The sequence below is a fragment of the Poecilia reticulata genome, chromosome 13, assembly GCF_904066995.2.
Source record: "Poecilia reticulata chromosome 13, P_reticulata-male-v2, whole genome shotgun sequence".
NCBI lineage: Eukaryota > Metazoa > Chordata > Actinopteri > Cyprinodontiformes > Poeciliidae > Poecilia > Poecilia reticulata.
The window spans coordinates 31,621,203-31,643,561 of NC_088842.1; the positions used below are offsets into that span (position 1 = coordinate 31,621,203).

Below are 22,359 nucleotides of genomic sequence, written 5' to 3' on the forward strand. Positions count from 1 at the left end.
GGTTAAGCACAACCCACATATGGAGGCCCTAGTGCTCGACGTGGCCGTCGCAGGTTCGATTCCCGACCTGGCGACCTTTGCTGCATGTCTTCCTCTTCTCTCATTTCCCACTTTCCTGTCAATCAACCATCAAATAAAGGCCACTAGAGCCAATAAAACCTTTAAATTAAAAAAATCTGCCTGTGGAAGCAGAAAATGTTTATTAATATTATGAAAACAAACTCCTATTTCTTGCTGAAAAGTCAGTTTTGTATTATGTCAAGCATGCCAAAACATTTCCACTGGAACCTAGACAAAAATACCTGGTAATATTTTGTGTTTTTACAGTGTTTATGCACAACTGAATAATACGGAGCTAAATTGTGACCATAAATTTTATTGACTGATGTTCAAAACTACTTTTCAGATTTACTTTTTTTCTAGTTTCAAATCTTTTTTTCTTTAGAACAAACTTTATGGCCCCAATTTAGCTCCATAATTGTCATAAAGGTCTATTATGGCAGCTTTCAGAAAATAAAGTTCTTTAGTCTTGTTCTGCATTTCTTTATTTTTATGATGTCACGCACTTTGAACTGCTTTGTTCCTGCAAAAAAAATTGATAGATTCATTTTATATCTGAAGAAAAAACGGTTTTTACAAAAACTTAGCAAAGCAGGAGAAATATTAATGTGGTGATTTTATCTGAAATTTACTCAGAAAATTTTAAATTTGTCACTTTCAGTGAGAGAATCAGTTTGATGCTTTTTATGTTCCTTGTAAAATATTTAAACTGAATCTTTGGTTTGATGCTTTCAGGCTCTGCTGCTGTCGAAGGACTTTGGGAAGCATCTGCTGGAAGTGGACGACCTGCTGCAGAAGCAGAGCCTGCAGGAAGCTGACATTTCCATCCAGGCGGAGAGAGTCGAGACGCTCAACGCTGCGGCGCTCAAATTCACCACCATAGAGGGTACAAAACGCCCCACTGACAGCCTGAAGGGCAAAAATCTGATTCTGTGATCCGTGATAGGGAAAACAGTTTATTGTGACAAAAAGCCGAAGTTTCAGAGGTGAATGTTGATCTGAATGAGACCAAAACTCAGATTATCTACTTCATTTACAAAAAACAACAACCCTGAATGTTCTCAAGTTAATTACATACAAAAGGGGATTAGTGAGACAAAGTAAAAAAAATAATTCTTCATCTTCTGAAAACAAATGAAGAATTCTGTATAAAAGAAATAAAAAAGTGAGAATTCTCAGATCAAAGTCGGAATTCTGAGAAATAAAATCAGAGTTCTTTTTTTTCTTTCAGTTTTCCAAATGCTCTTTTGTAACTTTTCTACTTTAGAGAATATTCATTTTTATGAGTTATTTTTCCCCCCAGGATTAACTTTTTTCCAGAATTCCAACCTTTATCTCAGAATAATTTTTTTCTCTGAATTCCAAATTTTATCTAAAAAAACATTTTTTTCCAGAAATGTGTCCTTTCTCACTACTACTTTCTCACATTTTTGGCTCTTTAGAGCCACACCTTTTGGGGTTTTTAAATGTCGTGTGGAAGAAATAAAGCGGAACTTTATTTCTCTTTTTAACGAGAAACTTTGTTTTTAATGAACTGGAACCATTTTAGTGGAAAAACCACAACCAGCCATATTTGGTTACAATCAGGGCTCTTCAGTTACTATTAATATTTTTATTCATGAACTACAAAGAAAATCCTCCATTTTTATTGCCGGTTAATATCAGCTTAGCTCGGCTTTAGCTTAGCATTAGCCTAGCATTGGTTTAGCTGTCTTTCTGGGACACACTGTGTGTAATTTTCACCAGTTTTTCTCCGGGTTAGTGAGTTGATTGCTTTTGCCTCCCAGGCTACCAGCCATGCGACCCGCAGGTGATCTGTAACCGCGTGAACCACGTCTCTTCCTGCCTGGAGGAACTGAAACAGCTAGCAGCTAAACGCCGCGCAGAGCTGGAGGAGTCGAGGCAGCTGTGGGCGTTTTTCCAGGTGGGTCGCGTTGTGGGAATGCTTCGGACTTCTTTCAGGACAAATCAGGAGATGATGAGATGTCTGAAAATAAAGCAAAACGAGAGCATATGTTTATATTTTTACTCCAATGTGCAGAAATCCCATTATCTACATCCGTTTTAATTAGTTTTTCAAGAACAGACCGGCTGTTTTTGTTTTTAACGCGTTGTGTTGGTCGCCCTGCTAGGAGCTGGAGGAGTCGGAGGCCTGGATCCGGGAAAAAAGCTCCATCCTGGCGTCTCAGGGCTTCGGGAAGGACCTGAGCAGCGTGCTGAGGCTGCTGCAGAAACACAAGACTCTGGCCGGGGAGCTGCTGGCGCACCGCTCGCTGCTGCAGGTGTGTTTTTAAACCTGCAACCTTTAAATGGACTCCAAAGTCCTGATCAATTAACCACGTTTTAATCAAACTGTGTCAACAAAATAAGCAACATTTTCAGTTAAAAAACTCTGTTAGCTGCTAAATGATTGAATAAATAGATTAGATGAGGCCAGAATACCAAAAAAATCACTCAAGTAAGAGTATCAACATATTTTTACACAAAAGTAAAAAGTAGCAAGAAATTGTTCAAGTAAGAGTAATAAAGTATTTGGTAAAACATCTATTCAAGTATTTAGTAACTGACACGATTATAAATCATTTAATAATTAAATATTACATCAAAACGATAATAATTCAAGATTGTTTTAACAAGAAAACTTTCTTGTTTTCACAGGATAAAAAAAAAACTGTAAAATGGTCATTGCAACAGTAAATTATGTCGTTATTACGGCAAACTTTCTCCTTCGCATTTTGTAAAAACCCGAATATGTCCCCCCCGATTCATTATAATTAGAAACATAATTTGTGTCTCCATAACGACAAACTTTACAGCTTTACATCTCGTTATACCAATAAAGTTGGCATTTTAACAAAAAACTTTAAATTTGTCAAATTTTCTCATTTTAACGAGTTTCGCATCTCGTTACAAGCAGGAGGTTTTTCTGGTTTAACAAAAAATTATGTCGTAACAAGATTTGAAATTACTCGTTATAAGGAGGAACTTTCTTGTCATACTGACATACTGAAGTTAGTTTATTTCTGATTTCTGACAGTTAAAGGCTTCCATATGAAGCAGCTTTGTCCTCCATTGTTGTTTTTGAATGTATATCAGATTCACAGGTGTACTGAATAAGAACAAAACAAAAGAGGAAGATCAGATATTTTATGTTAAAAAAATGCAATTGATTGTAACTCTATATAATCTATATAACTAATTAATTTAAATTAAAGATCCAGCCTTTGGTTTTTGGTAGTTTTTGTCCGTTTCAGCCAGTGTTGCTCGGTGTGTCTGTGTTTTTTCTTCACCTCCTTCTAAAATCTATTTTTCCAGAACACCATAAAGCGGGGGAAGCAGATTCTGAGCGAAAAGAGCTTCGGCACGGCGGGGATCCAGGAGCGCATCATGGAGGTGAAAGACGAGTGGAAGAAGCTGGAGGACCAGGCGGCGCAGCATCTCGGCCACCTGCAGGAGGCGCTCAACTTCTTCCAGTTCTCCACGGAGACGGACGACGTGGCGGTGTGGCTCCAGGACGCCTACCGCCTGGTCTCCAGCGAGGACTTCGGCCACGACGAATACTCCACTCAGTCGCTGCTGAAGAAGCACAAGGGCGTGACAGAGGCCATCGATAAGCACAGGCTACATGTAGTTGCTCTGCGCAAACACATGGTGGTGCTCTCTCTGCAATACAGAGAGCAGGAGGTGAGTTATGGAGGCTAAACCTGCTAAAGCTGCAGTATGTATCTTCTACTTACCATCCATTTTCTTTCACCCTTGCCCCTTAGTGGGGTCGGGAGGGTTGCTGGTGCCTCTCCAGCTAACGTTCCGGGCGAGAGGCGGGGTCACCCTGGACAGGTCACCAGTCTGTCACAGGGCAACACAGGACACACAACCATGCACACACACTCTCACACCTAGGGGCAATTTAGACAGACCAATTGACCTGACAGTCATGTTTTTGGACTGTGGGAGGAAACCGGAGAAAACCCACCATGCACAGGGAGAACATGCAAACTCCATGCAGAAAGACCGGGGCCGGGAATCGAACCCAGAACCTTCTTGCTGCAAGGCAACAGCTCTACCACAGCTCTACTGCCACTGTGCAGCCCATCTTCTACTTACATACTGATGAATTTGCAGTGTCCAGGTTTGATGCAAATTAGCAACATGAGGCGCTTAATGAATGAAAATGGTCTTATAACTGTCAATCAAGCTTGTGTATGAGCTGCTAAGTGTGCTAATAGCAGAGTAACAACTTACCGCTACAGGAAAACCGTTTACCCGTCATTGTTGGTTGCCATGCTAACTAGCTTTAGCACTGGTGGGAGCCTATGTTGTGCTAAACCAGCTGTAGTGCAGCGGAGAGCATGAGAGTGATTGATAGCTCTAAGCCCCTCCTCCTGGCTCTGATTGGTTGTTCCTGACTGAGTCGTGCATTTCTGAAAAGATAGAAAAGATATATCTTTTCACATCATGAAAAGCATGAAAAGATATATCTTTTCATGATGTGATATTTATCATAATTTTTTTTTCATATTTGTTAAAACCGTCACCATGTGACAGTTTATTATGGATAGATAATCTGTAAATAGATCAATCTCCTCCACCGCCTCCCAGAGCTGTTAGAAATGCACCAAAGAGAGCCAATCAGAGCCAGGAGTGTCTTAGCTCTTTCAATCAATCTCATGTACGCGCTGCTAAATGTGCTAGTGGTGGAGAAATTACTTACCGTTACAGAAAAATGTTTATCCACTGTCGTCAGTGGCTATGCTAACTAGAATTAACACTTACAATAGGCTATGCTAGCTGCATTGCAGCGCCACATGGAGGGTGATTGACTGCGCTAAGACCCGCCCCCTGGCTCTGATTGGCTGTTTCCAGTTAGCTCTGGGAGAAGGCAGAAGAGCTTTGTCTTATTCTATCACGACATGGTGACAGTTTCAACAAACGTAAAAGAATATATGATTTATAAAAGATAAACTGCAGCTTTAATTGCATATTTTTAATCTTTGTAAGTATCCGGTGTGACTTTGTTTCCTCACCTGTCTGCAGGAGGTTCAGGTGCGTTTAGGTGAGGTGGAGCAGCTGTACACGGAGGTCGCAGAGGTGGCCGTACTCAGACAGCAGTGGCTCCACGACGCGCTGGCCGTGTACCGCATGTTCAGCGAGGTGAACGCCTGCGAGCTCTGGATCGACGAGAAGGAGCAGTGGCTGGAGAAGATGGAGATCCCAGAGAAGCTGGAGGACGTGGAAGTGGTGGCGCACAGGTGAGGGGGAACGCCGAGGATCCGACAGAGAATGACGGAATGCTTTCCGTTTCCAAACCCACGTGTTTCTGTGGTTTAGGTTTGAAAGCCTGGACCAGGAGATGAACAGCCTGATGGGTCGGATCCTGGACGTCAATCAGATTGTTCAGCAGCTGCTGGACGGAGGTCATCCGTCTTCAGCGGAGGTCAGAGGTTGTCAGGATCACCTCAACTCCAGGTACAAAAACAATGCAGACGACGCAACACGGATTGTTAATCTAGGTACTGATGCAACTCCGAATTGCATTCTTGGCCCTGGAATTATTCATTTGCGCTGCTACAAATTGTAAAAAGAAGCAACTGAAAGTTAAACTTTTTTTTATTTCTCAGATTAATCTAACAATTTCTGAATATTTTTGTTAAAATTTAGTCATTTTTTCCATCTAAAATAGTCATAATATGGCGTCGTACAACTCCTTTTAGCACAACAGTCTTTCCCAGCGTCCCATCAGAAGCAGAAATTAACCCCCAGTGTGCCGAGAGAAGCAGCTTGTCGTCCATCTCTGCTGTTGCTGGTGAAAATGTTGCCTGTGCGTCAGATTTACGGGTCAAACCAGAAACGCAAATACAAAGGCTGCAACTCAGGACTTCTGTATGTAAAAGGGTTTAAATGTGTTAAAATCTATGTAATTAATTGAGTCGTATGGCTTATATAAACTACCACTCAGAGTGTGTGTGTGTGTGTGTGTTGACTTGTTCATTGACTGCTTTAATGTCTGGCAGCAGCAGAGTCTTGTGACCTTGGCTCCTCCCGCGGTCTCAGGGTGACCATCTGTTCCTCCCTCAGGATGAGCTCAGCTCTCATCACATGTCCACAAATATCAACAAACACAAAAGATCTGATTTTATTATCACCTCGTCAGACGTTCATAGGTTTAAACAGAACATCCCTCACTTTTTAATCAATAAAATATATAATATTTGGGTTGGCTTTTCCACTTAAATCCTCATTAGTCTTCATTCAGCAACTGAAGTTAAAAACACAAAATATTACCAAGTATTTTTGATCTGAAAATATATTGGAACTCTTGAAATAAGATAAAACTAATTTACAAGCAGAGGTGAGCAGAGTACACAAATACTCAAGAGTAAAGAAGAATTTGGTAAAAGGTTACTGATCAAATCATCAATAATTTAATATTTAAAAATTACATAATCAGACAAACCAAAATGTAAAGTAAAGTGGAAAATTTGGTCATTTAAGTAGCACAAAATAACAAAAATCAGGCAAAACAAAAATGTTTCCAAATCAGTTTCTTTGAATAAAAATCTTATGAAACTTTAGCAGAAACTGCAGGTGTGTGTCTGTGTTTGGTCAATTTTTGGTTAAAACATGTTTGTTTTTCATTCAGTACTTCAAAAATAAAATTACTCAAAATACAGCATAGTAAAAATACTTCTAAAAATAATTTTTTCCGAAAAAGTTACTGAAGTAAATGTAATTACTGCCAAATTTGCTTACAAGTAAGTTTTCAACAAGACACAGGAATTTGTTTTAAGTCATTAAAATCACAGTATTGGTGAAAATGTTCTAGATCCACTGGCAGATTATTTGACTTACAACATGGCAAAAATATCATATTAGAATTGAAATAATCTGCCAGTGGAACTAGAATTGGGTTGCTAGGTAACGGGCTGGGCTTGGCTGGGGTTGCTAGGTAATGGGCTGGGGTTGCTAGGTAACGGCGCAGTGGAATGTTGATGTTGAAATGAGTAAAATAATCTGGCAGGGAAACTAGAACTTTTTCCATCAATATTCAGGAATTATTGATTTAAAACAAACTCCTATTTACTGTAATGTTACTTGTGAGTTAATTTTGTCTTCTTCCAAGACATTTACATTAAAAACTAGATAAAAAATATTTGGTAAAGTTGTGTGTTTTTTGTGTGTGAGACGTTGCGTTTCTGTTGGCTGAAGGGCTCCATATGCTCCAACCTGCTGGTCTGGATCAGATTCAGGAGAAAATATTTTGGACAGTCAGTGAAGCAGACAGGAATTGACCTGAAGTCACAGCAGACTGATCCAAAAGGTTTTTTCCGTTTTCATATTAGTCTAACTGGCAGAATAAGTAAATCATAAGCAGTTGTGTAGGTGAGACACAAAATGTCCTCCAATCCTTTACATTTGGTGTCATTTTGATAATGTTTGAAAGTGAAGCTGAATATAAATTCTCATATTTTTTAAGACTTAAAGCTATAATTTTATAAAAACATATTTTTTATATATATTAGTAAAAACTATCACTATTCTGTGAGTTTATGAGAAAGATAATCTGTGAAAAGATCAATCTTCTTCACCTCTTTGCTGAGCTTCTATTACCATCTGAAGAAATGCACCAAAACAACCAATCAGAAACGGGAGGCGGGGCTTAGCGTTGTCAATCAACTCATGAACGCACTGCAAAATCTGGTGATAACAGAAACAATTTACTGTTGCATTAAAACCATAAAAAAACCATCGTCATCACTGGCTATGCTAACTAGCATTAGCATTTATGACAGGCTATGCTAGCTGCAGCATAGCAAAGAGCAATGTTTAAGTAAAATTGACCAGTTAAGTGAATTTCTGCATCTGTTTTTGTTTGTTTTGGGCGGCAGGTGGAACACCATTGTTGAGCTGGTGGAGCAGAAGAAGGATCAGCTCGACTCGATGCTTCGCCTGCAGAATTACCTGCTGGAGTGCGCCGAGATCAAGTCCCAGATCCAGGACAAGAGGAAAGCCATCGACGCCACGCAGTACATGGGCAGCGACCTGGGAGGCGTCCTTGCTCTGCAGCGACGCCTCTCCACCATGGAGGGGGCGCTGTCTGTCCTGGAGCCCAAACTGCTGCATCTACAGGTACAGGAAGTCCGCAGAGGAATCCTAACGATTCAAATAAAACCGTTTCTGATCGTAGCTTTTCCCTTCGTGCTGATGCAGGAGGAAGCAGAGTTTCTGGCCGCTGCTCATCCGAGCCGAACCATGGAGATCCTGGTGCCGTTCGATGGCATCAGCGTTGAGTGGGAGGAGCTTAAAAGGACGCTGCAGGGATGCGAGGACTCGCTGATGGTGGCCAGCAGGCTGCAGAGCTTCATACAGGTACACAGAAATAAAATCACCAACATCATAAACAGAGAACTAATTAGATTAGGGGAAGAAGTTAGCAAAAATGCTAAAGTGCTAAATGAAAAAATTAAGTCCTCTAGTAGCACAAGGGTGCTCACCACTGCTATTGATTTTAGGACGAGAGATAATTTTACACTGTGTTCAAGAGGTTTTACTATTTCAAAAGACAAAATGAGTTGACAATCTAAACTACTGTTAACGTCTTATATTAGTAATCTGCCTGGTTCGTCCTGCTAGCATTGTTTGAAAAGCTGTCTGCTTTCTTCAACTGAAAGTTTACAAAACAGCCAATTAATTATAATTTATCTGAAAAAGTTGGTTAAAGGAAACCAAGTACACTAAATATTTTTAGCAGAAACTGTTGCTAATAGCGGATTAGCACAAGTGTACCAACCGCTGCATCTTAAATTCCTGATCAACTCTTCATAACTTCATCCAACATCAGCAGCTTTTTTGAGACCCATGTCATGTCCCATCAGGACCTGGACTCCTTCCTTACCTGGCTGGTCCAGACCCAAACGGCCGCTGCCTCGGACCAGCTGCCCAACGATCTGGAGGAGGCGGAGAAACTCATCAACAAGCACGCCGCTCTCAAAGAGGAGATCGGACGGTAGGCGGCTGCTCTAACAAGTCTCCTTTCTGCCGTGTTTCACCTAACGCGCCGCCCGGTCCGGATCCAGGTACGAGGAAGACTACGAGCGTCTGCAGGCCATGAACGAGCTGCTGGAGTCGGAGGACGCCCCCCTGCCGCAGGCCGCCCTGCAGCAGTGGCTGCAGAAGCTCGACGTTGGCTGGAACAAACTCCTGGAGATGTGGGAGAGCCGGAGGGAGGTTCTGGTCCAAGCTCACATCTTTCACCTCTTCCTGCGAGATGTCAAACAAGCAGAGTCCTTCCTGAACAACCAGGTGAGTGTTTTAAACTCAAAACATTATGATTAGAGCAATTATATGACCATACAGTTTGAAAAGCATTATTAGAGCCTCCCGCACAACCAACAAGTAGTTCAAGTAGGAAGATTTATCCAAAATATCGATATCAGTACCAAGTTGGAATTAGCATCGGATTGATACTTTAGTTTCAGATTCCCTCCTGAAATTTTTTGTTATTGTTGTATTGTAGTTTCTTAACTCTACCATAAAAAAATCACTTTCAAATGCATTTCAATGCACACAGATTTTTGTTTTTTTGTATTTCTGTTACTCAAGTTAATGTTATTAAAGTCTTTTGTAGACACGTATACACTTTATCTCAATTCTGTCGTAGGCTTCACCAAAATAATTCCAACAGAAAAACCAAAAAAAGCTTAACGATCAGGAGTTTGACGACATATCGAACGTTAAATAATAATTAGCGATATTCGCGATACTGACTCTGAATTTAATTGATATTGGATCAATACTAAAATATGCAGCATCACTTATGTAAATCTGGATGTTAAGTAAACAACAAAACAGTTGGTAGTTTCTAGAAGCCAATGTACAGGTTGCTAGGCAACGGGGCTGAGTTCCGCTGGTGTTGCTAGGCAACGGGCAGTGCTTGCTGATTTGGAGGTTTTGAAATTGCTCAATTTCCAGACACTAAAGAACGACTGTATGGTTCTTTTTAAGCAGTTGGAAACCCAAAATGAAAGCATTAAAAATGTATAAAGTGCAAATTTTGCCTAATTTTTGCTCATTTTGCTCTTTGACTTTGCGGTTGTCCTGTTCATCCTCCAGGAATCGGCTCTGGCCCACGTGGAGCTCCCCACCACGGTGGAAACGGTCGAAGGCGCCATCAAGAAGCACAAGGACTTCACCACCACCATGGAGCTGAACCTGCACAGGATCAAAGCTGTGATCGAGGCGGGAGAAAGTCTGATCAGCCAGAACAACATCTACTCCGAGCGAATCCGGGAGCGCATCGACACGCTCGCCAAAAGGTAACGAAACGCTGACAGGGCGCAAGACATCGATCAACAAGTTCACCTACAGTTGATTTAACTTCTCGAGATTTAATCAAGTTAGAGCAGAGACACTTCATAATAAAATCGCTCAAAGTGCAGCGTAGTAAAATACTACCAAAAGTAACTGTTTTCTAAAAAGTTACTCATGTGGATGTAATAATGTAAGAGAGTAAATATAACTCATTACTAAAAACCTCTGGTCAGCTGTTAAAATTGTGGTTCTCACATTATTAGACATATCGAAGGTTCAGTGCCTCCAAATCCGAGGCCATGGTCTTGAGCTGGAAAAGGGTAGAGTGCCTTCTCCGGGTCAGGGGGGTCGTCCTGCCTCAAGTGGAGGAGTTTAAGTATCTGGGATCTTGTTCACGAATGAGGGAGGAAGGGAGCGGGAGATCGACAGGCGGATTGGGGCAGCGTCAGCCGTGAAGCGGGCGCTGTACCGGTCCGTCGTGGTGAAGAGAGAGCTGAGCCAAAAAGCGAAGCTCTCGATTTACCGGTCGATCTACGTTCCCACCCTCATCTATGGTCATGAGCTTTGGGTCATGACCGAAAGAACGAGATCACGGATACAAGCAGCCGAAAGGGGTTTCCTCCGCAGGGTGGCTGGGCTCTCCCTTAGAGAGAGAAGCTCAGTTATTGAGCCGCTGCTCCTCCACGTCGAAAGGAGCCAGTTGAGGCTCGAGCATCTGGTCAGGATGCCTCCTGGACGCCTCCCTGGTGAGGTGTTCTGGGCACGTCCCACCGGGAGGAGGGGAGACCCAGGACACGCTGGAGGGACGATGTCTCTCGGCTGGCCTGGGAACGCCTTGGGATTCCTGGAGGAGCTGGAAGAAGTGGCTGGGGAGAGGGAAGTCTGGGTCTCCCTTCTGAAGCTGCTGCCCCCGCGACCCGACCCCGGATAAGAGGAAGAAAATGGATGGATGGAATTTATTAAGACATATTTTTATATGTAACACGAACCTCTTTAAGTTGCTGAATAAAAAAAATCAAAGGTGAAAATAATTAAAATCTGTGAAACACTTAATTTCTCATGAACACAGATGTTGCTCTTGAAGGAATGTTGAAACTTCGATCAATAAAGCGCATTAACTCAGAAAAGTTCTCACAAATCAACCGTATTTATTAGCGCCATGTTTTTTTTCTGCTCTATTATCATCATATCTCCTTACCTCAGTAGCACATCGGTAATATTTGAATGAGAAGTCGACGCAGCTGTTAAGGTGATAACTTAACGAGGTTATCGAGCGTTTATATCTCAAAACGGAACCGGATAAAGATCATTTTAAATCCAACACCTGACCGTTTCTCTTTCCTGTTTTCTTATGGCCCCGCCGCCATCTTTAATCCTGAATCAGTGACTCCGCTTAAGGATGGCCAGCGGCGCCCTCTGCTGGATGGCGGCCAAACTACAACATTAAAATAAGGTCTCAGTGGATGTTATTAGTTAATTGAGAGGAACTAGTTTTAATATACAAAACCACTAATCCACTATCAGAAGTTGAATATTTGTTTGCATCTCTATCTAACAGAATCAAAGTAAAACAAATACTTGAGAGAAGCTATAGAACAGCTGTGAGCAGCTATGGATTTTAGGTGTTTTTGATTTTCATCTAAAACTCTCTGCACTGTCCTGAGTGCATCAGTCTCAAAAATCTAAGCAGCTGGTAAAACACAACAACAGTTTTGAGAACAAAGAAAGAGACTCTCAGGGAGACAAAGAGACAGACAAAAGGACCCGTTTGGTCCAAAAGCACAACCCTGACCGTGAAATCTGGGTGACAGCTGAGGTTTTGCTTTGCTGGAAAGAAGAGAACCACATGCGTTTCGTATTAGATTACCATGAATGTATGCGAGTTTGCTCTAAAATCTGCACCAAAACCAGCTCACTGGACCAGTAAGCATCTGTGCACTGATGCAGTTTGTCCGCATTTAAATGAGGTATTATGCATTAGTGCCATATCCACCAATTTTCAATGTGTGCTAATGGTAACTACAGCCAGAGTACACTGCAAAAACACAAAATCTTACCAACTAACTTAAAAGTAGCTTTTCAGCAAGATATAGCTTGCTTTAGTCAATAATTCCTTAATATTTATGAAAAAAGAGATTATTTCACTAATAAGACATTTTCCCATGTTATTAGTGAAATATCAGAGCTGGTAATTTTTTTGCCAATATTAATAAATCATTGACTAAAACAAGCTCCTTCTTGCTCAAAAGTTACTTGTAAGATAGTTTTGTCTTATTTTAAGACAAAACTATCTTAAAAATATCTTAATGTACTAAGATATTTGCACTAGATACTAGACCAAAAACTTGGTAAAATTTTGTGTTTATCAGTGTAACTGTCATAAGAGTGACATTTTTACAATTATTTTAGCAAAAAATGTCTTTTTTGCATGTTTGTCATGCTTCAGTGTTTCAGAACATCAAACCAATTTAAATATTAGTCAAAGGCAACACATGTAAATAGCGACGCACCAATTTGAAGATTTGGGCAGATATCAGTTTTAATATTGCTGTTATGGCCGATAACCGATATACCAATATGTATATTTCTCTACTGTTTTGACACCTTTGGAAAGAATGTGACCAGAAACAGACAGCAAAATAAATATCTGTTGTTGATATTGGCAGTTGTACGTATTGGACCGATACTGATATGTTAAAAAATGACTAATATCGGCTGATATCGATGCTGGTGTCGATATATCGTGCATCTCTATGAATAAACACAAAATTCAGTCTTGGGTAGTGTTTATTGAATAAAAAATGCTTGTAATTTCTTTCACTTAGTTGACAAATTCTCAAACAACTCAAAAGCATCAGAATGAATTTATGTTTGTCCAGAAGGTTCATGAGTTCAGAGTCTTCCTTCTGTCTGTGTTTCAGGGGAAACCAGAACAGGGAACTGGCCCAGCAATGGCTGGAAAAACTGAACGACCAGTGGGAACTTCAAAGATTTCTCCAAGACTGTCATGAGGTAGGATGACAGCAGCTGCTTCATTGTCAAGTCTCACTCTATCCGGTTAAAGCTGCAGTAACTAACTTTTATAAAAGATATGTTTTTTACATATTTGTTCAATAATTTCCATTATTTGTAGTTTTTTTTCTTTCTACCCAAAATCTGGTCAATGAAAGTTGAGTCTGGTGCTTTGGTCTCAACTAATGCTCATTTTTGAAGGATAATTTTGTTTATAGAGACTTTATGATTCATCTTATTTGATGTTTTGTTTATTTTGGATATTTAAGATGTCTTCCACTTCCAGTGATTAAATGTCCATTAGAATTTAAAGTTTGTTAATCTTTGAGAATGTGTGCTTGCATTATTATGATGTTGACATTACATTACTTGAAAATGGTCTCAAAACAACAATATTATAATTTATCACAATTTAAATTTCATATAGTGACAGCTCTTTCTGTCTCATACTATGTTGTCACAACACAGTGATAATTTCAACAAATACAATGAAAGTGCCGTACTGCAGCTTTAATGTCTGGTTGGGTTCTAGCCCGGTTGGGTTCTAGCCCGGTTGGGTTGTATCCCGGTTGGGTTGTAGCCCGGTTGGGTTGTATCCCGGTTGGGTTGTAGCCCGGTTGGGTTCTAGCCCGGTTGGGTTGTATCCCGGTTGGGTTGTAGCCCGGTTGGGTTGTAGCCCGGTTGGGTTCTAGCCCGGTTGGGTTGTATCCCGGTTGGGTTGTAGCCCGGTTGGGTTGTATCCCGGTTGGGTTGTATCCCGGTTGGGTTGTAGCCCGGTTGGGTTGTAGCCCGGTTGGGTTGTATCCCGGTTGGGTTGTAGCCCGGTTGGGTTCTAGCCCGGTTGGGTTGTATCCCGGTTGGGTTGTAGCCCGGTTGGGTTGTATCCCGGTTGGGTTGTATCCCGGTTGGGTTGTAGCCCGGTCGGGTTGTAGCCCGGTCGGGTTGTAGCCCGGTCGGGTTGTAGCCCGGTTGGGTTCTAGCCCGGTTGGGTTGTATCCCGGTTGGGTTGTAGCCCGGTTGGGTTGTATCCCGGTTGGGTTGTATCCCGGTTGGGTTGTAGCCCGGTTGGGTTGTAGCCCGGTTGGGTTCTAGCCCGGTTGGGTTGTAGCCCGGTTGGGTTGTATCCCGGTTGGGTTGTATCCCGGTTGGGTTGTAGCCCGGTCGGGTTCTAGCCCGGTCGGGTTCTAGCCCGGTTGGGTTCTAGCTCGGTTGGGTTGTAGCCCGGTTGGGTTCTAGCCTGGTTGGGTTGTAGCCCGGTTGGGTTCTAGCCTGGTTGGGTTGTAGCCCAGTTGGGTTCTAGCTCGGTTGGGTTGTAGCCCGGTTGGGTTCTAGCCCAGTTGGGTTCTAGCCTGGTTGGGTTGTAGCCCAGTTGGGTTCTAGCTCGGTTGGGTTGTAGCCCGGTTGGGTTCTAGCCCGGTTGGGTTCTAGCCTGGTTGGGTTGTAGCCCAGTTGGGTTCTAGCTCGGTTGGGTTGTAGCCCGGTTGGGTTCTAGCCCGGTTGGGTTCTAGCCCGGTTGGGTTCTAGCCCGGTTGGGTTCTAGCCCGGTTGGGTTCTAGCCTGGTTGGGTTCTAGCCCGGTTGGGTTCTAGCCCGGTTGGGTTCTAGCCTGGTTGGGTTCTAGCCCGGTTGGGTTCTAGCCCGGTTGGGTTCTAGCCCGGTTGGGTTGTAGCCCGGTTGGGTTGTAGCCCGGTTGGGTTCTAGTCCGGTTGGGTTCTAGCCCGGTTGGGTTGTAGCCCGGTTGGGTTGTAGCCCGGTTGGGTTGTAGCCCGGTTGGAGCCCGGTTGGTTGTGTCTCCATTGACCCGGTGTTCCTCTGAGCTGTGGTCGACGCTCTGATGATGTCATTTTGAAGCGCCTGTCCGTGGTTGGCCAGCTTCTCTGAAATCTCTCGGTATGTTTGTACGTTGCTCTGTCCAGTTGACGCCGTTTGTCTGCACATATCACCTTTGCTCATCCGGTGACATAAATTCGATCAGTGAATGCGGTTTGCTGCTAATCAAACTGATTCCATGGCTCGACCCGCTTGTTCCACCACTGAGACGGTTCTGAAATACGGGGAAGAACCATTCAGGATCTACAGATGTTCACTTGAATTATTTGATTAAGTGCAGATTGTTGATGTTCAAAGATATTTACATGTTCAACTGTCACGTTGGTGTAATGTTGTTGGGGGAATTTACATAATTTAAAACTACAGAAAACATTAGATAAACATTAAAAATATTAACATTGGTAAATAAATATATGTAAATTATTTTTTATTTAGCAAGCTAAATATTATGTTTGGTGCTAAACATTTAGCTTGTAAACTATATCTAAATGTTTAGCTAAGAAGCTAAATATTTAGCAATATGACTAAATATTTATCTTGTTTGCTAAAATATTTTTATTTTAGCATAATATTTAGCTAAGTAGATAAATGTTTAGGTAAATATTTAGCTTGTAAAATAATATTGAGCTTGACAACTAAATATTTAATTTGGAGCCAAAAATTTAGCTCCAAATTTAATATTTATTTAGCAGGCTAAATATTAAATTGGAGCTAAATGTTTAGCTTATTAGCTGACTCTTTTTTCTGATTTTAACTGTTCATAGTGTGTCCAGTTGATTAAAATCATCATTTGAAAACTGCTTTCTGTTATTCATTTTGTTATATTTGTCTATTAAAATTGGTTTCATGATTTTAAACATTTTAAACGTGAGAAAAAGATGGAATTTAAGGGTTGTAAATGTAATAAAAATTGGGATTGCTATGGGTTCATTATTAGAGTGGAACCTTGGAAACGGACAGGAGGATAAAATCTGCGCCGTCCTCCGATCATCCACGACCCCTGCAGTCACATCACTTATGCAACTTTTAAATTCCTCCGTGTGCGCATTCCCGCTGTCGGCCTCTGGAGGTGTGAGCCGCGTCGTGTTTACAGCTGCCTGTTCCCCGACACGTCTGCGCGGCGCCAACACGGCGTGTGAAAACTCCAAGAAGAGGCGACGACGTGTGAAAACCAGCCCCGATTCATAAAAACAGCCAATCTGCTAATCCGTCCTCCCTTCCTCTCCTTCTCTCTCTGCTTTACCACTGCAGCAGCATCAAGCTGGAAACTGAGAGTACAGCTGCAGAGACGGAGGGGAAGATCAAACAAAAGCAGAGCTGCTGCTAACGATTACTCTGACAATTAATTGGATAAAAAAAATTGGCACCACTTTAGCCTTTTTGTAAAGTACAGTATTACACAAAGAAAATTAAATTCCTTTTGTAAATAAGAATATGCACATTTTGGTTCCTAAGTTGCAATAATGTAACATTCCTTTAGTGAATTTGCACAGAGTGAAGCTAAAACTATGCAATTTGAAGAGTTTTGGTAAACCATATTTACAAATCAAGGCGTTTTTATTTTAAAGGGGATCTATGATGCAAAATACATTTTTGCCACGTTTTTCTGCTTCCATTTGCGTCTCAACGGCTTCTAAAACAGTCCAAGTGTTTAAAAAAGCCACCCAGCCGTTGCTTGGTGTCTGGAAAATGAGTCGTTTCAAAAACCTCCAGAATGTAACAACGGAAATGAGCGAGCGCTGCACCGTTACCTCTAACCCAAACTGAGCTCCAACACGTTTGCTCAGCTTCTTATACTGCTGTGCTGTATGTTCTGTACAATGGCTGCAGGAAAAGACAAGTGTCTGTGATTAAGCTTGTTCTTGGCCTACCGCTGTGGTAAAGGAGTCTCCGCTTCTTCTTTTCAGAAATACACATTTGTATAATTGCGTATCTGTTTTCAAACATTTTCATGAGTATAGATTGTAAACTGATTTGAGGGGCCTATCCTAACCTGTTCAAGGAATTACAATTACAAATCTTCTCAAATCTTTGTCTATTTTCTGCTAATGTCCAAAAATCACAATTTCAGAATTGTGGTATTTCCATTAAATAAGATATTTAATAAAAAATCATAAATGATTAAGCTTGTTCACACAATATGTCATTAAAAATAATGACAGTGATTATATAAACATCAGATATGTCCATAATTCAGCGCTCACCTTCAATGGCTTGGAGTGACGAGCCCCGCCTACTTGGGAGCAGCTACATGCTAGTCACTCGATTTTTGGGAAAATTGTAGTCGGCCATTTTGGAAAAGAGCAATGGATTCAACACACTGGAATGAGACAACTTTTTATGAACCTTGATGTTGTGAGAGCTCTAGTGGAGCAAAAAAAAGAAAGAAGCAAAAACCAATCATCTTATTACCACTTCCTGTTGTCTTCGTGGTTTTCGCCCGTAGTAACATCCGGCTGTGAATCACGTGTCTTTTGTGAGGCGAAAAAGTGTTTCGAAGTGGCTGAAAAACCACCTCATCCTAACCTGAAAACCTTTTAAATGTGTATCGAAAAACGTGACTTAAAAAAAACGTGTCTCCGTGAAGCGAATCTGTTTAGTGGTTAATAGAAACGCAGCTACTGTCACGACATGGTGACGGTTTGAACCAACCTGTAAAGGCCGGATGCTCGGTGCCTGCCGTCCCGGACTGCTCGGTCCTCCTCCCCGCCTCCATCCCTCCGAGCATCCGGCTCGGTCACAGACGGAGCGATGCAGGGGAGGGGCTCGGCTCTGTGCCATTTTATTGTTGTTTTTTTTTTTCTTTTTTGGGAGGAGGGTGTCTCTCTCCTCTCACTCCTCCGTCACTGATCCACCCCCATTCCCGCATCCTCTCCTTTCTGAGCGAGTCTTTGGCACCAGAGGAAGGAGGGAGGAAGTCTCTTCACTGCTGGTTTCATTTTCCTCCCAGCTTTTTTTTTTTTTTTCCTTCCATCTCCGCTCCCGTGTTTTCTGCATAGAGGAGCATCTTTGCATGTCGGCGGAGGAGCGAGGATGCGGACATCGGAGGCTGCAGCCTGCAGCTGCCACTACCCAGCGGGCTGCTGCCGTTAACCGCTGCTGGTAAACCAGATTTCTTCCTCCCAGCTGAGTGAGAGCAGAACATGGAGTGTATTCCGATGGGTTTTTGAATTAAATGTGCAGATCGCTGCCTGAGTGGGAGCGGGGGTGTGCTCGGTGTTTGAGTCTGCGTAGGTGATGGTGGTGGTGGTGGGTGGGGGGAGATACTGTAAGCTGTTATGCTGCACATGTGAATTCCTGCAGCCATGTTTGTTGTTACACGTGTGTCAGGCTACATGCGCCGTGCGTCATTAACCGTGACCTTGTATTTCTATTAGAAAAGCCGTAAAAATATGAGGTAAAAATGCAAAAAAGCGTTTTATTTATGTTAACATGAATCTATTCTGCACTAAATATGTTTAATAATCAATAATTCTGCTCTGCATCTTTTGATAAGGGTGTTTTGATATTTCAGAAATCTATCTGAGCGTCAGCAGCTGCGTTTTCATTGACCATATAATTATAATTGTTTTACTTTTTATTTAGTGTTTTTATTGACAGCATTTTTGTATTTAAGTCATTTTTAATCACGTGATAACCCACATTCTAAAAACATCAACATGTTTGTAGGTGATCAATAAAATGACAACCCATACACTAAAGGTAGCATTAGCAGCTAATGCTACAAAAGGTAGCACTAGCTACATTTTATAGCTAAAGGTTACCTTAATGCTACTAGCTAAGGTTTTGGTGTCCTTTGCCTCGCAGTGTCTTTTCCCATGTTTCCCTGCTCTCTGCAGACATTAGTCTCTGTGTGTTGTCAAGCAGTGATCGCATTATCTTTTGTAGCTTTAGTAGTACAAATTCAGTTCAGTTCAAAAATACTTAATTGACCTAAAAAAGAAATTAAAAATTCTTATTTAATTTTTTTAGTACTACCTTTAGCTGCTAGTACTAAATGTAGCATTAGCAGCTACATTTAATGTGTGGCAGCTGCTGTTAGATAGTTGCTAACATTAGCAGTTAGCTAAGATTTATATATAAGCTGAGCTTTACATGCTAAATGCCAATGTAACTCAGCATGCTGGTGATTACACACATCCTACTGGTCAACATGCTCGTCGCTCATCCTGCTAGCATTAATTTGCCTTGTAGCATCATTAACAGTGACCTTGTAATTCAACTAGACATTTTGGGCGAGAGGCGGAGCCACCCTGGGCAGGTCGCCAGTTCATCGCAGGACGGTTTTATATGTTAATATTAATAATAACAAAAAAAATAGTCATATGATCAACAGTCGATTGTTGCCACTGGGGCAAACTGGTGAAGACAGCCGGAAGTAGTGGGAGGCGCTGAAAGTTTTATAATGACTTACCGCATAAACGAACATATTCTGGTGTGATTTTAATTGCGTTTCTTATTTAGTGGAAACAACGCAACTGCAAAATTATGTTTTTTGTTTTTTTTTGACATTAGCAGAATATGGACAAAGTTTTGCGCACGTTTGCAATGGAAATGACTTATGGTTCCTCTCCTCCTCCTCCTCCTCTGTCGTCTTCTCTCTGCAGCTGGGGGACTGGGTGTACGAAAAGATGCTGATGGCGAGGGACAGCAGCCGAGACGAGACCCAGAAGCTGCACAAGAAGTGGCAGAAGCACCAGGCTTTCATGGCCGAGCTGGCCCAGAACAAGGAATGGCTGGATAAAATCGAAAAGGTGAGTGCCGCCGCCAGATAATGCAGCTTTCCTGCCTGGAGCGAACGGTTTTTGGGTCACTCCGCTGCTGAGTGCATTCTCCCTCTGCTCAGCTAAAGGAGGCTGGAGCCGTTTTCAGAGAGTTTCTTCTGATTCTTGATGCCACAGAAATATTTCACAACCGAGATTTTTCACTTAGATTTTTATAAGATCTCTTTAACGTATGCTGTTTTTATTCTGACTCTGAATGTTTCTTGTATAAATGCTTTCTTTGCTTGCTATTTTTTTACTTCTTTTAATGGAAGAAAAATCTTGTAAATTGTGTAGTGAGGTATTTATCTCAGGACAAAAGATGAAATTTACCTATTATGTTAATTCCTGCATATTTACACTGCCATGAATTGTGGTAATATTAACTTGGTCTGTCACAGAAACAAATTTTGCTGGACGATAAATTGTCCCAGAAGTTATTGAAATGAATGACAATATTGTTGATTTGAGACAATTTTCCAGTAATATATTGGTAATAGCATAATAATAGTGAAATAACAATTTCTCAAAGATCAATAAACTTTAAATTCTAATGAACATTTAACACTGGACCTGGAATAAATAAACAAAACAACAGAAACAACAAATAAAAGTAATTATGAAGTCTCTGTAAACAAAATTATACTTCAAAAGAGAATCTAGTTGAGACAGAAACACCAGACTGATGACTTTTAGCATCCAGTTTTTGGTAGAAAGAGAGAAATAATTAATAATGCAAATGGAAATTATTGAGTTTGTTTTAATTTATAATGTGATTAATTGATTTATTGCAACAGGCCTGAACAACACAGTTGGTCTACAAATAAAACAGACATAAAAACAAAACAACAATTAAGACGTTAAAGCTGAATCAAAAGTCAAAAAAATAAAAATAAATAAATCAGAAAATATTTAAACAGAGAAAGACTATAATGTTCGGTAATGTTTAGAATTTTAGTTCAAACAGATTTAGTTCAAAATCTGTTTTTACTATCCAGTACTTGGTGATGTAAATGGAACATGCGTTTCCTCTCCCAACCACCAGGGGGTGCTGCAGCGCACTCTGCTTCCTCTGACCCTGTGATTATTTTTCTGGGACAGAACATAAAAAACAAAAACCTCCTGGGAGTTTGATGCGAGGTAATTAATCTGGGGAACGGATAGCATGGATGGCATGAAAAAGGAGCAGTTCTGCAAGCAAATGTCACCTTGGCGTGGAGCTCACACATAACACACACACATAACACACACACACACACACACACACACACACACACACACACACACACACACACACACACACACACACACACACACACACACACACACACACACACGACGTTTAAAAGTCTAGGAATCAAAGAAATGTGGCACAAATCTCCAGCTGCACTGAGGGGTAATGATTTTACACGTCTGGATCGATGTCACAGCAGCGAGTCAGAGGTGTGAACACGACGTTACGAAGTCTTTGCTTCGACTGACCCGATTACATCCGCGTCCGATTCAGACTGGAGCAGAATAAAGATCCCATCAGTACCCAGACAGGCACAAAGTTCATGCTTAAAATCATTTTTTTTAACCTCTTAAAAGCTGCTGTTTAGGTTTATCATTGATTTGAAGTCCATTAATCTATGGAAGACTGACACTGCCAAAATTTAAATGTAGAAATAAAATCTCAGGGGTTTTAACTAATTTGATAAAATTCTCTCTTTTTGTTTTTTAGATATCTTGGAAACTAAATTATCTGTTAGCACTTTTGTTAGCTCCAGAATAGAGAAATTCCAAATATGTATTCTCAAAATATATATTGACAAATGACAATTTCTCATCATATTTTCTAAAATTTCTAGCCTTATTGTCTTTTGATGTGAATTGCTTTTCATGCTGAATATGTTGTAGTATAAACGTTTATTCTCCCTATTCTAGTATGTTTTTAGGTCCAACTTGTTTACTTTTCTTACCAGCTTCAGTTGGTATCTTCACAGGAAGTGGACTACTTCGCAATAGTAATCCACTACAACACAAAACAAACACGCTAACCTAGCGTTAGCGGGTGAAATGGCTTCTGATCTTTAGCCTGAAGAGAAATCCTACACCACTGAAATCTGATGCTACTCCAGTTTTGTTTCTATTTGGTGAAGAAGGAAGTTGCGCTCAATGTTTTCAAAGGTTTTTGTGTTGTTTCCTTCAGTGGTTCTTGGTGCAGCGCCCCCACAGGCCAGGAGGGGAACAGGTTGCTCAAAGGGTTTGGTTGGTTTGCCTCAGCAGAGAGAAAGAACCACAGCAGCAGGAAATGGAGCAGATGTTGAAACTTTGGTCCCAAATTGAACCGATTCTACTGGACTATCAGTTGCTTTTCATTCAGGAAGTTAAAGCATTTAGTGCCA

The 22,359-nt window shown here is 41.3% G+C and overlaps 1 protein-coding gene and 3 long non-coding RNA genes across 13 annotated transcripts in view; 1 reads left to right on the plus strand and 3 right to left on the minus strand.

The window, feature by feature from the left end:
• sptbn4b (spectrin, beta, non-erythrocytic 4b) overlaps positions 1–22,359 on the plus strand; it is an 83,860-nt gene that overhangs the window by 28,396 nt on the left and 33,105 nt on the right. For 7 of the 9 annotated variants that reach the window (XR_014090426.1, XM_081614228.1, XM_081614226.1 and 4 more), the window contains exons 13-24: positions 796–946; positions 1,848–1,984; positions 2,193–2,342; positions 3,376–3,744; positions 5,095–5,309; positions 5,389–5,526; positions 7,947–8,427; positions 8,934–9,064; positions 9,135–9,360; positions 10,171–10,373; positions 13,290–13,380; positions 19,817–19,963. Coding sequence is in view for 8 of the 9 variants with exons in the window: in XM_081614228.1 (XP_081470354.1) it covers positions 796–946; positions 1,848–1,984; positions 2,193–2,342; positions 3,376–3,744; positions 5,095–5,309; positions 5,389–5,526; positions 7,947–8,427; positions 8,934–9,064; positions 9,135–9,360; positions 10,171–10,373; positions 13,290–13,380; positions 19,817–19,963 (2,439 nt within the window). In the remaining variant the exon portion in view is untranslated. Of the gene's footprint in view, positions 1–795; positions 947–1,847; positions 1,985–2,192; positions 2,343–3,375; positions 3,745–5,094; positions 5,310–5,388; positions 5,527–7,946; positions 8,428–8,933; positions 9,065–9,134; positions 9,361–10,170; positions 10,374–13,289; positions 13,381–17,868; positions 18,312–19,816; positions 19,964–22,359 lie in introns of those variants that run through there. The other 2 variants (XM_081614224.1, XM_081614229.1) reach the window with 2 other exon arrangements.
• Positions 1,511–2,277, minus strand: LOC145554470 (uncharacterized). Its single transcript, XR_014090429.1, has 2 exons — positions 2,149–2,277; positions 1,511–2,047 (listed from the first exon to the last, which is right to left on the minus strand). It is a non-coding gene; the product is annotated as an uncharacterized LOC145554470 (long non-coding RNA).
• Positions 3,640–5,169, minus strand: LOC145554471 (uncharacterized). Its single transcript, XR_014090430.1, has 3 exons — positions 5,085–5,169; positions 3,798–4,481; positions 3,640–3,723 (listed from the first exon to the last, which is right to left on the minus strand). It is a non-coding gene; the product is annotated as an uncharacterized LOC145554471 (long non-coding RNA).
• LOC145554469 (uncharacterized) lies at positions 8,283–17,855 on the minus strand. Of its 2 annotated transcripts, XR_014090428.1 has the most exons (4): positions 17,622–17,855; positions 17,414–17,529; positions 8,954–9,318; positions 8,283–8,417 (listed from the first exon to the last, which is right to left on the minus strand). It is a non-coding gene; the product is annotated as an uncharacterized LOC145554469 (long non-coding RNA). The 2 variants fall into 2 exon arrangements; XR_014090427.1 differs by lacking the exon at positions 17,622–17,855 and having other exon boundaries at positions 17,414–17,610.